Source organism: Pseudorasbora parva, chromosome 25 (genome assembly GCF_024679245.1).
Source record: "Pseudorasbora parva isolate DD20220531a chromosome 25, ASM2467924v1, whole genome shotgun sequence".
NCBI lineage: Eukaryota > Metazoa > Chordata > Actinopteri > Cypriniformes > Gobionidae > Pseudorasbora > Pseudorasbora parva.
The window spans coordinates 29,319,294-29,335,320 of NC_090196.1; the positions used below are offsets into that span (position 1 = coordinate 29,319,294).

The 16,027-nt window shown below is 37.3% G+C and overlaps 1 protein-coding gene across 1 annotated transcript; it reads right to left on the minus strand.

Annotated features, from left to right (window-relative positions):
• Positions 1–140: 140 nt before the first annotated feature.
• On the minus strand, positions 141–13,243 carry hdac10 (histone deacetylase 10). The gene is made up of 20 exons (XM_067435895.1): positions 13,026–13,243; positions 11,021–11,155; positions 10,827–10,923; positions 10,646–10,743; positions 9,009–9,113; positions 8,832–8,900; positions 8,509–8,635; positions 8,329–8,394; positions 7,843–7,902; positions 6,327–6,416; positions 6,104–6,210; positions 5,831–5,898; positions 5,224–5,485; positions 5,054–5,144; positions 4,894–4,979; positions 4,754–4,804; positions 2,548–2,626; positions 2,275–2,469; positions 504–663; positions 141–266 (listed from the first exon to the last, which is right to left on the minus strand). The coding sequence occupies exons 1-20, from the start codon at positions 13,091–13,093 to the stop codon at positions 253–255; spliced, it is 2,028 nt and encodes a 675-aa protein (XP_067291996.1). The 5' UTR covers positions 13,094–13,243; the 3' UTR covers positions 141–252.
• Positions 13,244–16,027: the final 2,784 nt, after the last annotated feature.

The following is a 16,027-nucleotide window of genomic DNA, read 5'->3' on the forward strand; positions in this document are numbered from 1 at the left end:
AATTCATTATTCTAAATGTATAGAAATTATAATTCTTACATTCCCCGAAATAGAGGTTTTGTCCGATTTAACTGACTTCGGACCAGACACCCCCCCCCCCCCCCCCCACACACACACACACACACACACACACACACAAGCAAGACTGAATCAGGTTCATTTTTAATGTCATACAAAAAGTACAAAAAATGAAAAGAACTCATGATTTTCCATAACTGGATATCCCAACTCAGGATGTTCAGGAGGATTCCATCAGCTTTCTGAAACTGCACAAACACACACTGTTATTCATCTAGTACATTAAAGCATTCTAAGTTTACAGAATAAATATATATTTGATTGTGTATGAATATACACCTGTTTAGATGAACATACATTATATTGCAAAAGTATTGGAACCCCCCTCCAAATATTTGCATTCAGGTGTTCCAATCACGTTCATGGCCACAGGTGTATAAAATCAAGACACGAAACGATCGGTTAGTCAACTTCAGTCTCAGTACCTGTGCATCGCAGCAGACCCCAACATTCCTGCAGCCTCTGTCTCTGCTTCTCTATCATCTGAACGTCTTCAGGTTTAGGGGCCCCCAAGACCCCGAGGGGGGGTACAGGGGCCCCAGAGAGGGCAGCGACTGTAACCTCCACCAGATCTTTGTCATAGCCCTGAAGACATGCATACACTGTGATTCACTAGTAGCAAGCAACATTAAGACATATAGTATAGCATTGGCAGACATGAACTTAACCACTGTGACATGTCATGAAACACCAGGGTTTGTGGGGTAGTGCAGGAGTACAGATGTGCTGCGTCCCAATTAGGCTTATACTACGTCTTAAAAGTATGTACTCTTTTTGTGAAGAAAAAGTACATAGTTTTGAGTATGTAGCAGAAAAGTATGCAAGCTTCGGGACATACTACTTCGTCATCTATAACGGACTCTGTAGCTTAGTTGCGCGTTACAGTTTAACTGCCCTGTCAGTCATCGTCACAGTTCAAATCCTCCACATTCAGTTTAATCTCCTACCGCATCGAAGCCGCTCGTTGATCTGTCATTCATCGGTCTTTAATGCAGAGACTCTCGCTCTCCTCATGTGTTTGAAGTTTAAATATAATGATGCATTTAAAAGTTAATGGCCAAACGTGTCATTATAAAAGTGCTCAATGCTGCTGCAGGTGAAATATAATGTGGACAGGACATGAATAAATATCTTTTCGTCAGGTTAAATACTGATAACTGATCATTCAAACCTTTATCTTAAGCTCTTAACCGTTTGACTCGCACACCCGTCATGTTTGTAGTTTTTTAACACTTTTTATCTGCGTTTGTAGTTCTAATCGAATCCTCGTCCAACTTGCAATGGGTTGTGGGTAATATCAGCCGTTAGAGTGTGCATTGATCCGCACTTTGAATTCTGACCGGAAATAGTAAACCATCCGGGTATCATTTGAATAATTTTTCAACATACTACAATTTGGGACAAACTAATTCTATTTTCGAATACTATTTAGTATGGATAGTATGCGAATTGGGACGCAAGGATGGTTCTCATTAATATTCTCGGCACATCATTAAAAAAATCCATTCATTAAAAATGTTCTGTGTATTTATTCTACAGGCTGTAACTCTCATACAGAATTATACAAAAAAGAACTTAATAAATACATGCATTTAAAATAAATTAATTAATTTAAAAAATGCATTAATTATTTAAAATAAATTCATTTATTTTTTTTGTTTGTTTTAAAAGTTTTTATTTGATTTAAATTTCTAATAAATAAATTTGCATTTAAATAAATAAACACATTTAAAGCAAAAACATTGCAAAAAAATAAATGTACAACAAATAGATACATTTTAAATAAGTTTCAAATAAATAAATAACTGTATTAATTTATTTATTTGAAATGTATTTATACATTTAATTTATTTATTATTTTAAAAGTATTTATTAGTTTTAAATTTGAATTAATTGCATTGAAGATGAATGCATTTAAAACAAAAAAAACACATTTACAACAATTAAATAAACACATTTTAAAACAAATATATACATTTAAAATAAATACATTTAAAGAAAACACGCCTAAAATAAATACATTTAGAATAAATAAATCCATTTGAAACAAATACATTTAGGATAACTAAATATAAAACAAATAAATCTATTTAGAATAAATAAATCCATTTGAAACAAATACATTTAGGATAACTAAATATAAAACAAATAAATCTATTTAAAACAAATATGATAGATGGATGTTTTGGGCCTGACCTGCAGAAGGGTGAGCATCCGGCCCTGTGCCACACCTTGAAGTAGGCTGGTCAGGTGACCCCAGACTGGTGTCAAATGAGTCTTTGCTCCGTTCTCTCCCACAACCCCCAGCACTAGACCGGGGTTAAACTCATAAGCCAGGGGGAGGATCAGGCCCAGAACCGCCTGCATGAAACCGGCCGTGAAGCTTTCGCCCTGAAGACAAGCAGGAAGAGGAAGTGACATCATTGAAACAAAATGAAATCTGAGACAATATCAGGTGTGATCACGCACCTCTCTCAGACACAAGGACAACCGGTTCACACACTTCTCTTCAGTTTCTTCAGCACAGATCTGGACTAGAAACACCTTCCTGAGGAGAGAGACGCCCACTGGGGTCAAGGAAAGCTGGACATTTGAAATAACTGACCAAATTATTTCTAATATACTCGATTAAAGTGACAGCAAAATACAGGGCTCAACAAAGACAGACAGACAGACAGACAAAGACAGAACTACAGACAAGATGCAGAACAACAGACTGACCAATAGAGCCAGACAGACAGTGACAGACAGACATAACAGTCAGAATGACAGACAAAAATGACAGAGACAGAACAACAGACAGACAGATAGAATGACAGACAAAACGCCAGAGACAGACAGATATAACAACAGACAGAATGACAGACAAAAATGACAGAGACAGAACAACAGACAGACAGATAGAATGACAGACAAAACGCCAGAGACAGACAGATATAACAACAGACAGAATGACAGAGACAGAACAACAGACAGACAGATAGAATGACAGACAAAACGACAGTGACAGACGAACAGAGCAAACGACAAAACAACAGAGAACGACAGACAGACAGAATGACTGATAGAATGACAGACAGAACAACGGAAAAAACGACAGAGAGAACGACAGACAAAATGACAGTGACAGAGACAGAATGACAGAGACAGACAGAAACGACAGACAGAATGACAAATAGAACGACAGACGGACAGAATGACAGATGGAACGACAGACAGAATGACAATTAGAACGACAGACAGACAGAATGACAGATAGACAGAATGACAGATGGAACGACAGACAGAATGACAATTAGAACGACAGACAGACAGAATGACAGATAGAACGACAGACAGACAGAAGAACAGATAGAACGACAGGCAGAATGACAATTATAATGCCAGACAGACAGAATGACAGATAGAATGACAGACAAACAGAATGACTGATGGAACGACAGACAGACAGAATGACAGATAGAACAACAGACAGACAGAATGACAATTAGAACGACAGACAGACAGAATGACTGACAGAATGACAATTAGAACGACAGACAGACAGAATGACAATTAGAACGACAGACAGACAGAACAACCAACAAAATGACAGAAAGAACGACAGACAGATAGAATGACAGATAGACAGAACGACAAACAGACAGAATGACAAACAGACAGATAGAACGACAGACAGGCAGAACAAAAGACTGATAGAACGACAGACAGACAGAATGACAGGCAGAATGACAGACAGACAGATAGAACAACAGGCAGAACAACAGACAGATAGAATGACAGACAGGCAGAACAACAGACAGATAGAACGAAAGACAGGTAGAACAACAGATTGATAGAACGACAGATAGAATAACAGATAGAATGACAGGCAGACCAACAGACAGATAGAATGACAGGCAGACCAACAGACAGATAGAACGACAGGCAGAACAACAGACAGATAGAACGACAGACAGACAGAACGACAGATAGAATAACAGATAGAATGACAGGCAGACCAACAGACAGATAGAACGACAGGCAGAACAACAGACAGATAGAACGACAGACAGACAGAACGACAGATAGAATAACAGATAGAATGACAGGCAGAATGACAGACAGACAGATAGAACGACAGGCAGAACAACAGACTGATAGAACGACAGACAGGCAGAACAACAGACAGGCAGAACAGACAGATAGAACGACAGACAGACAGAACAACAGACAGATAGAACGACAGACAGACAGAACGACAGACAGGCAGAACAACAGACAGATAGAACGACAGACAGACAGAACAACAGACAGATAGAACGACAGACAGACAGAACAACAGACAGGCAGAACAACAGACAGATAGAACGACAGACAGACAGAACGACAGACAGGCAGAACAACAGACAGATAGAACGACAGACAGACAGAACGACAGACAGGCAGAACAACAGACAGATAGAACGACAGACAGACAGAACAACAGACAGACAGACAGAACAACAGACAGGCAGAACAACAGACAGATAGAACGACAGACAGAACAACAGACAGATAGAACGACAGACAGAACGACAGACAGGCAGAACAACAGACAGATAGAACGACAGACAGATGGATGGATAGCTATGCAGCTCTTGCCCTTTATTGAACAAAAAACAAAGCATAAAAATATATGTAATAACTGGCTCACCCATCATTAATGACTGGTATATTCCCATCTCCAATAAAAACAACCATCACCCTTCATCAAAAACACAGGCATAATATCACCATTATTAGTCAATGTGATTCTTTAAAATAACTCTTCTGCTAGTCTAAGAAGTGTTGTACCGTTCAGCAAGGCCGATTAATGCGTGTTGAAAAGCACAGCGTACGGACACACTCGAGTCAGACACCACGACGCATCCATTACACACCTGAGGAAGTGTTACAGTCCGTTATCAAATACTACTCACAAAAATAACCACCAGACCTGTTATCGCTTTCTCACCTCTTTATTCATCATTTGGTCCAGAACTGAAATTATATTTCCAAGAGGCTGGAGGATGTTTTGATCCGTTACATCTTGGAAATGTTTATCCCTAGAGATGGGAAAAACAGGTTACAATGTGCCCTAAAAGAGTAATGCCAGATATTCTGATTAGATTGTATTCTACCAACCGGATACTTTGTACTTCATTAGTGGTACTTTGGGAAACATCCTCCAAACGCTGGCAGCCCTCTGGCACTGACACCTCCACACCAGCAGAGGGCGCTATGACTGTTCGCACGCAGGCTGATGTCCTGGCTAATGGTTCAGGCCACACGATATCCTGTGTCTTCTTCTCCTTATTGGTCTCTGGTGCAGGTTGTGCAACCTCTTTTGTTCCGCCGTTCTTCTCGTCCAGTCTGGGCCGCTTTGTGCTTGTTTCTGGATGAGCATCTTTAAGAACAGGACAGAGAAAAATTATCATCTTTTTTTCCACAAGAAATTAATACTTTTAAGGCTCATTCAGAACAATAACTAAAACTGTAGTAGGTTTCACACAAAGGCATGTTATCGTAAGCATCACAACTGTTTTCAACATTGATAATAACCAGAAATGTTTCTTCAGCAGCAAATCATCATATGAGAATGATTTCAGGAGGATCATGAGACTCTGAAGACTGGAGCAATGATGCTGAAAATTCAGATGATCTTATACTTGAGAAGTACCACACCATTTGATTTTATAAGAAACACAATTCCTCTAAAGTGAATGGAAAATGGAAATAACCAAACACTAACCCATGTGTTTAAAACAGCTCCAGTACGATGACTGAGCTTTGCGGACGTTTTGAATCGACTCCAGTGCACTGCGAAAGAACACACAACATATTACTCCAGCTTTCTAGTGATGAGTAATTCGTTTGTCCACATTAAAAGTAAAAATATTGGAACCACTCAGGATGTATTTGATGTTTAATGTATGTGAGCAGGACTTTAGACCAACAAGATTTCACTGAGGGCGGGGCTTAGCCAATGAAAAGCGCACGCCACTTGATTGACAGCTCAGTTCACCTCTCACAAGCGGCTCCAAGCCCTGACAGCCGCGGGGTTGGATCTCCAAGAAGGGTCTGGACAGTTTGGCAAACTGATTGGGCCAGAGAAGTCAGGTTGTACCCTCCCTAAAAACGAGAAAAGAAACCAAGAGAAACACAATATGCAATCTAAACATACAACTGAAGAGAATGGGTATTTAAAATGAAATTAATCCAGGTTTTGTTTGAAAATGACACCTGACCTCCAGAACGAGGCACATTTTGCCTGCGGCCAAAGGCATCAGGAGTTGGGTGAGGTGCGCAAAGATCTCCGGAGAAGCACACATTTCACCCTAAAGCAGAAAAGATAACCATGTCAACTGATATCATCCCACAGGGCCCATGAAATAGGGCTGTAACTTTGGAGAACAGCCTTTCAGATGGATTAAAAAAAGATCCAGAATGGGAAGTAAAAGTTAAAGGTGTCCTATAATGCCCCTTTTTTACAAGATGTAAAATAATTCTCTCACTGCAAAAAAGGCTTTTTTTTACTTAGTATTTTTGTCTTGTTTCTAGTCCAAACATCTAAAAAATCTTAAAACAAAGAGTATTTACAAGTATTTAGTATTTACAAACACTCAATTTTACAAACTCAAAATGAAGAGAGTTTTTGCTTAAAATAAGCAAAATAATCTGCCAATGGGGTGAGAAAAATAATCTTAATTCAAACAGAAAACAAGATTAGTTTGCTTATTTTAAGCAAAAACTCTCTTCATTTTGAGTTTTCCCCCCCAAAGCAAGACAATTGCTTTTGCTTGTGTTGTAAATACTTCTTGTTTTAAGAATGTTTGAAATAGACAAGACAAAAAAATTACTAAGTAAGAAAAGCATTTTTTGCTGTGCTGATGCCCCCAGAGTGTGTATGTGAAGTTTTAGCTTAAAATACACAACAGATTTTTTTTTATAGCACGTTAAAACATGTTTGAGGGTGAGCAAAAACATGCCGCTTTGGTGCATTTCCCTTTAAATGCAAATGAGCTGCTGCTCCTGGCCCCCTTTCAAGAAGAGGGCGGAGCTTCAAAAGCTCGTGCGCAGCTCTTATTACCTCACACACACACACAAACAAAAACTGTTCAGCCTTTTGTGTTCAAAACACTCTCGGACAATGATGGAGAGACTCAAGAAGAAGTGACGACATATAGAATGAGACAGGATGTTTCTGAAAGGCTAGTTGATGAATTTATGAAGCTGATGTGAAGTTACTATCCTCAAATCATTGATTAGCATATTCTGTCATGATAATCTATAAATGGCTGGTGTGGGAACTGTTGTAAGACACACAGAGTCAGAGAATATCTGCTGAATGAAGACAGAACAGGTATAGTTTAGTTTAGTTATCATTATAACTTGTGTTTTCATCTTAGTATAGCATTTGTGTTACATACTGTATTGCACTAAATGTGAAAGGATGGAAGGGAGAGCTTGAGCGAATCCTAAATGTGCTCTTCTACAACATCTCTTCCTCTTCTCAACATGGCCTTTGTTGTGTGTTCCCGGGGGCGGGGTTTATGTAAATTTTAGGGTTATCAATGTCACTTACACGTGAATAACCTTGTTGTAGTCACTACCAGACGTTTGCTAAAAATATGTTATACATGCAGATGTTGTTTATGCTCAAAAAGCAACATCCCGCTAACTAAAGTTTAAAAGTGAACTCATAATCAAGGACCTCTTTAAGGAACTCGCCTCGGACAATCACAAAAACAAAAAATCTCTTACTTCTGGGTCCCCAATAGCTGAATCAAAACCAGCAGACACCAAAACCAGCTCAGGATCAAACTGAAAGAGAAAAAAAAAATTAGAGACAACAAAAATGGTCCAATGGCAACAGTTAGGGCCCGTTCACACCAAGAACAATAACCATAAAGAAGATAACTATGACATTAAATATATTAGTGTTCACACCAGCGGAAAATATATATCTGTTTATTCTAAGCGTGCAATGAAGTTTTGTGGTCAGTCGCTTTAAATGCTCAAGCTCTTTGAAGCAGGATGGATTATGATTGGCTGTCCATGATTTTAATCGTTCAAAAGCTGGGCAAAACAAATTTCAGAAAATGATTCAGAGGATACTGTTCCTCTGTGCTGTTGTGGTGTGGACTCTTTCATATTTTGTTTTTTAGTTTTCAAAGTTGGAGTTTTAGAACGATTGTCATAGTTATCATCCGTGGTGTGAACGGGCCTTTACTCTCACGTGACAGGTACCTCATATGCGACGGGTAAAAGAACATGGAAGAAGGCAGCAAGATAGTCACTGTTCGTCATGCCCACCTGCAAAAAACAAGGCACAGAAACCATGAGCAAATGTCATTGCCGTTGTGAAACACATGTCACTCGTGAAAGAACTGATTCAGCGGCGTGCTCTAAAGGCAGTTTTTTGTTTGCCTTGTTCCAGGGGAGGTTAATGTTGAAGCCGGATCCTTTGCCTTTCCCCACGCTGGTGTAGTCCGACTCTGGAAGATTGGGCCAGAAGGTCTGATGCTCATAACGATGCCAGGAAAAATAAAGCACACTATGAGCAAAGAAAAATCGCGAAAAAAGGCATCACTATTACAAGGGCTCATACATAAACTATCCCTCAAACTGTGTAGGTTGTTAAGGAGATGTATGCAATTATTTTCGTCTGGCAAATGATAAAATCAGATGCAAAAAGTAAATATAAAAAGTTTAGTAAATGATATTGTCCATCAGAAGAGAGATGGACTGACCTTGGGTCCTCCTCAAAGCAGTACTGGACACCTTGTCCATGATGGACGTCCCAGTCCACGATCAAAACCCTGAAAAGAAACCACGAGCTCAATCAAAAAAATCCCCAAAATCCTCCATCTGCAGCGGTCGAGTTTAGTTCTCCTTCAGCGAGTATCGCAGGTGTAAATGACGTTCACCTGTTCAGGTTGTAGCTCTTTTTGGCATAAAGAGCGGCGATGGCCACGTTATTAAACACACAGAAGCCGTTTGCAGCAGAGCGCTGACTGTGGTGTCCTGGAGGCCTGAGGAGAACAATCAAGAAAAGAGAGAAGTGAACAAGAATGAGTTACTAAACAATAGAGAACAACAGTTGTGTTGTTTATGAACAATACTAATTATTTTTATGTTTAAGAGTCCAATAACCAACAAGCAGCAGTGATTAGTTATTGTTTTTAATTACTGTTTTTTTTTACATAATAAAATCATCAGTTTATTAGACAACAAAAATTTTATACAAATATTATTTTACATGTTTTATATAAAAAATTTGTCTAGAAAAATCTCTGAGTATTACTGAATATTATTATTAATAGTAATAATAAACTATAAAATGTGTAATTGAATTAAAAACAGTACATTTATCAATAACCTTTATCATTAAAATGTCATCTTTACATTTTATTAACTATTATTAATATTTAATATTAACATAATTAAACACTGCTAATAATAATAACTTATTTAATAACATATTAAATTAAAAACATGAAAGCATACATTATTAATATTATTAATAACACTAATATAATTATATAGAATGAAATGTATTAAATATGAGAATTTAAATTCAACAGAATTTAAAATGAACAATTAAATATTGTTATTAATAATAATAAATAATTCATGTATTATTAAATTAAAAACTGCATCAAGTGTTACATTTATTATTCATTTAAAGTGTTATTTACATTTTATTAATTTTAACATTGTAATAATATGTATTGAATTAAAAACACTAAATTATACATTATTAATTGTAAATAATACTAATTCTGTTACATTTATTATTTAAATTAAATGTTGCATTTAATTTTACTAAATTATTACTAATATTTAATATTAACATAATTTATATTGTAATATATATTATTTGTTATTCATATTAATAATAATATTAATACATTAAATTAAAACCATTAAATTATACATTATTAATATTGTTAATAATACTAATTCTTACATTTATTATTACATTAAAATGTTGCATTCTATTAAATAATTACTGATATTTAATATTAACATAATGCAATATTGTTAATAATAATAACAATAATTGTATTTAATACCAAAACATTTTTTTATTATATTTTATTATTCTTTAATATGAACACAATTAAACACTGTTAATAATGGTAATAAATAATTAAATTAAAAACATAACATTTAAATATTACATTTATACATTATTGATTTTGTTAATAATACTAACAACAACAAAAACAACAATAACTACAATTAAATGTCAAACGAAATAAATAATATATTAAATATTACTAATACAATTAACAATTAAATATGACTAATGATAATTAAATGTATTATTAAATTAAAAAACATTATATTTAAATGTTATTAATATTTTGAATAATAATTAAAAAAAAAAATTCGTTTCAGTCAAACAGTGAGTCAAACTCACAGCACTACGCTGAGCCGCTCAAAGAGACTGCAGTTCAGTTTAGTGTCTAGTGGTGAAGATTAGATCTCACACACTTGACCTTTAACACGTCCGTGGGTCAACTTTGGCCATTTATGCAGCCGAGGGTCGTGTGCTCACCTGACCAGCGCCATGCCGTTCCTGACCTCTCTCTTCAGGACGCTGTCCACCAGCTGTAGCGTCGCTCCCACTGCCAACTTAGCACAGTGGTAGATGTTCTGCGGTCACACGAGAGGCGCGTTAGAAAGCGTTTGAGGTCAATCTGAACCCAACAAGCACGAACGATCTGATCCGGACATACCTGGTGGAAATAGACGTCGTTGTACTTCTTGGTGAACGCCTTCAGCTCTTCCACGCTCATATTGGGAGTCTGCTTAACGGCCTCCAGATATTCCTCACTACATTAAACATATAAGATTTCAAAACAAAACTTCACTGTATGTGAATAGAAACGGGCCTGGTTTATGGACGGTCATGTGCCGAAAGTCCACCGACCTGTGGGCGAGTAAAATCTCCTGCTCGGTGGCCTGGCGGACCGGCACATGTGTGCATCTCTGTGCCACGCCGTGCGTCTGGAGCGCTTCATACGACACGGTCAAACGCTCGGGCACCTCGATCTCGCAGACTGGACTGAACAGAGCAACGAAAAATAGTTCAATCATGACATCTCTTTCAATATGGCGCCGTTCTCCATTGGCTACCAGTCAAATTCTGAATTGACTATAAAATTCTCTTAGTCGTTTAAATGTCTGCATCATCTTGCTCCAAGTTACCTGTCTGAACTTCTACATCCCCATAATCCGTCCCGCGACCTAAGATCTAGAGACCTAAATTTACTCCCGGTTCATTGTGCTAGGCTTAAAGGTCGAAGCGACAGAGCCTTTTCCCTGGTGGGGCTTAGATTGTGAGACAGCTTGCCGACACAAACTAGAGAAGCTCCCTCTTTGTCAATTTTTAAATCTCTGCTGAAAACCCGTTTGTTTTCCTTAGCTTTTAATATGTGCTAATGTCTTTGCCTAGCCTGACAAGTCAGACCCCCATCAAGATGTTTGGTCTGGAAACTCACCATTGACAGCTCAATCTGAGGGGCGGATAAACGGTTGTCTTTTAAACTCACTCTGCACACGATAGGATAGCGCTACAACCAACCAGAGCAACAAGGGTGTAGCGGAGCTCGTTGACAGATTAAACTTTCGCCGTATCCGGTCGGCAAAACTCTGAACACATCTTTCCTTCTTAAGAATGACTTCAGTGCCGTTCTTTGTTCTTTTCTCAGAGAAAAGCATAACTCGAAAGACCGCCGTTCGCCAGTTTCTGTGTATACTAGAAGCACGCAAGCGCAACTCGGCCGCCATTATGTTAAGCCCCGCCCACCGACTCTATACACGATGTGATTGGCCCAACCAGAGTTTGAGCTCAGAAGTGTATTGAGAGTTGCTAGACGACACTCGCGGCAGATTAGATTTGCTGCCGCTAGGATGCATCTAGATTTCTAGGCTAGTCATTGCCCTGTATGTTGTAAATTTTTATTTTATTTATTTTGACTCTTGATTTCTTTTTAATTTGTGCTTGTAGATTGTGAGATGCTGATTTAGCTTATACTTGTACAGCACTTTGGTCAGTCTGGCGACTGTTTTAAATGTGCTTTATTAACAAATAAACTGAAACTGAATGCATTTGGTCTTGGTGGACTAGATTTGCTAAGCTGCTGCTGTATGGACGGAAATAATAAAATACATACATTTAGCATAATGCTAAAATACACTGCGCTGCATAAAGACATTCATTAATCCTGTAGCAGAGCTAGGCAGGTGGAGCTGGGGAGGTGGAGGGTTTATAGTAACACCAGGTTGTAGTAATAACCCTGGTATTACTACAACTGAAACTAAATAAAATATAAAATATAATATAAAAATATAAAAAACATTGTTAATTGAAATAAAAGAAACGCTAACTGAAATCCAATAAAATATCAACGAATTACCAAGGCAACATTTCCCATTTTCATTAGTTTGATGGACTAAAAGAAATGCTTTTTTTTTTATTATAAAAAACTATATAGCCATTTAAAAAAGAAAAGAAAACAAACAAAATCACACAATTTTTTTTTAAAGTATTAACATAAAATCTAATTCAAAATATAGATCTATATAATAACACAGATTTTTACTATAGAAAATGCACATTATTGATATCAACACCTAGTACAAAATGTAAACTATTTGTCATTTGATTTTCAATTTCACTTTTTTTTAACTAATTGGATATATCTTGAAATTACATTTAACTACAATCACAGATTGTAGAAATCACAAATTGTGAAACGAACATCTCCAGAATACAGATCAAGTAGTACTTTGGTATATGCACACAGAATGATCATCATGTGACAATGGTATTTGCATATAGCTGTGAGGTAATTCATTGAACGCTGTGGTTCTATTACTATCATAAAGCTATGTCAAAAATTATAAAAATTTAACACGATGACCTAACTTACTCTGACCAGAGGAGTTTATAACGAGTCATTTCCTCATCAAAGATCAGTGCGCTTCCTCCTGACGCCATTTAAACACTCTGCTCGGGATGATGCCAGTAGAAATAACTGATTAATAACTGTATATCATCAGTGTGATGATTTATAGTTTCTATTCAGTCATGAGGACACAGGAGTGCTCACGTTCAAAGTCTGAAGTTCTGCCTCTTGTTTGTGTTTTTCTTCTCGCAGGAACACGGCGTGGCTGGTGCATTACCGCCCCCTGCCGAATGATCAATTGAATAATAATCGGAGACCGGAAAATTGTCAGTCTGACGGTCCCTTTGCCAGCTCGGTCAATGCTTTGACAATTTAAGCTTTTTAAACCATACAATAAAGCTAAATTCAAACTTAAGGGCAATTATAAAAAAAAAACAGGTAGGCTACAACAAAAAGTGCACTAATGTGTGTTTTGTTAGGGCAGTATTTGTGTCAGTCGAGAAATTACGCTGTGAAATGAGCAGATATATGTTAAGGCAAAATAGAAATGCACACACTAGTGAGTGTGTTATATCTGGACTCTATAAAGCTTTCTTTTTAAAAGGTTTTTGCACATTTAAAATAATATAATTAAATGTGCTAATTCTTAATAGCTACATCATTTATTTCTAGTGTAGCCTATGAACTTCTTAGCCTAATAACTAATTTCAGAGGCAGCCAAAATCAGAATTTGAATGGTGATTCTCACGGAAAGAGAGGCTATTGTAAGTTATAACTTTAATAGCCTATTTCTCTTTCCGTGAGAATCACCATTCAAATTCTGATTTTGGCTGCCTCTGAAATTAGTTACCCTATATAGGCTACCTAGAGATTATTCTGCTTGTTAAAAATGTATGTGTAGGTATGGAGCCAGAATGGTGACTTTAAAATTTGGCATCACAAATTAAAATTGTCATTGAAAACAAAAGCAGAACTGAAAAAGGAAACATTGGCATTGAAACATTTGTATTGAAAACAGTTGTATTGGCATTGAAACAAGTATTGGCACTGAAAAAATAAAATTATTAAAACATTACAATCGTATTCTTTTATTGTAGTGGGATTTATTTGTATTTTTCAATGACAATCTTCAGATTTTTTCTTCATGTCACTCTTTTTCAGTGACAGTTTTTTTTTACAATGTCAGTTTTTTTTCAATGTCACTGATTTTCAGTTTCAACTTTCTGTCACTGTTTTGGCGTGGAGAGGGGCGGGGTCTGAGGGGAGGGGTAAGTAGAGCGTAGTTTGCATATCATTTGCATATAGGTATACTGAACCCGTCACCAGCTCTGAAGCTGCATGACGTCCAGTTTACCAGGAACATTCAAGCCGCAAGTTTAAGTCTTTTTGTATATTTTTTATCTGCCATTTATATGTTTTCTCGTGCAACCTGGCCGGCTTGGTTAACTTTTAACGGCCGTTATGCTGTTTTGTTTTTTCCGACGTCGACTGGAACATGTAAATTAGCCTACTAACATTAGCCGTGTTGGCTAACTTAACTGTGGTTAATGCGGCTGTGTAAGTTACACTACTGACATCCCCAACCACACACACACACACACCGGAGACAGACGTTACTCCTAGGGCCGCGAGTGTGCTTTTATCTGTATTTAATTTAGTTGTGCTGCTGCACAAGACCTCATAAACGTGCTTACGCAAAACGTTCAGCAGTATCACACCAGCACAGCAGAATCCAGTGCCGTCACATGAGCACCACATTAAATACAGATAGAAGCACATTCGCGGCCCTAGGAGTTACTGTGTAACGCTGCGTTTAAGCCGAACTAGCGGCTCTCCTCTGTGTGTGTGTGTGTGTGTGTGGTTGGGGATGTCAGTAGTGTTACACAGCCGGCGCCCTGCTGTTTATCATGTCAGTGTTAACGTCTCAGGCTATGTTACTGTTAGCCACTGTTGTGATGTACTCGACAGACACCTAACGTTAATTATTTTTTGCCAAACCGGACTTTTAGCCTTATTCTGTGCATGGTGACCGGTGTTTATATTTGACCCTGCATTAACCACAGTTAAGTTAGCCAACACGGCGTTAGTAATTTACATGTTTCAGTTGACGTCGGGAAAAAAAAAAACAGCATAACGGCCGTTAAAAGTTAAGCAAACCGGCCAGGTTGCACGTGAATAAACATGTAAATGGCAGATTAAAAAAAACAGACTTGCGGCTTGAAAGTTCCCGGTAAACTGGACATTAGTCATGCAGCTTCAGAGCTGGTGACGGGTTCAGTATACCTATATGCAAATGATATGCAAACTACGCTCTACTTACCCCTCCCCTCAGACCCCGCCCCTCTCCACGCCAAAACAGTGACAGAAAGTTGAAACTGAAAATCAGTGACATTGAAAAAAAACTGACATTGTAAAAAAAAACTGTCACTGAAAAAGAGTGACATGAAGAAAAAGTCTGAAGATTGTCATTGAAAAATACAAATAAATCCCACTACAATAAAAGAATTCGATTGTAATGTTTTAATAATTTTATTTTTTCAGTGCCAATACTTGTTTCAATGCCAATACAACTGTTTTCAATACAAATGTTTCAATGCCAATGTTTCCTTTTTCAGTTCTGCTTTTGTTTTCAATGACAATTTTAATTTGTGATGCCAAATTTTAAAGTCACCATTCTGGCTCCATATGTAGGCTACTGCATAAAACATTTTTTAACAAGCAGAATAATACAGCAGCACATTTTAGCTAGCCTATGTCTTTTAACTATATAGTCCTATTTTGAAGGACAAATTAATTGTTTGTTTTGTTCATCAGGTGGCAGTGAAATACGTCACAAAGACGGAAAAAACAAAATGTTTAATCAATGTAAGTTGGCTGGACAATATAAAACATCTCATTAACCACAGGCAAAATGTTTGTTCAATTAACAAACTGGTTCATGACTGAGCTAAGGGAAACCACCACCATCTAACATAAAATCTGTCTTATAGCCTGATCATCCTAAGCCCCTTCCCATGGAGATCGCC

Bases quoted from the DNA above. Each gene is read 5' to 3' on its own strand.
- hdac10 (XM_067435895.1), bottom strand. From the start codon at position 13,093: ATGGCGTCAGGAGGAAGCGCACTGATCTTTGATGAGGAAATGACTCGT. The intron at 8,636-8,831 runs GTCAGTCCATCT...CTTTGCTCATAG, and splicing joins TGCTTTGAGGAGGACCCAAG to TGTGCTTTATTTTTCCTGGC. The intron at 5,899-6,103 runs GTGAACTGAGCT...GTTCTTTCGCAG, and splicing joins CTTGGAGCCGCTTGTGAGAG to TGCACTGGAGTCGATTCAAA.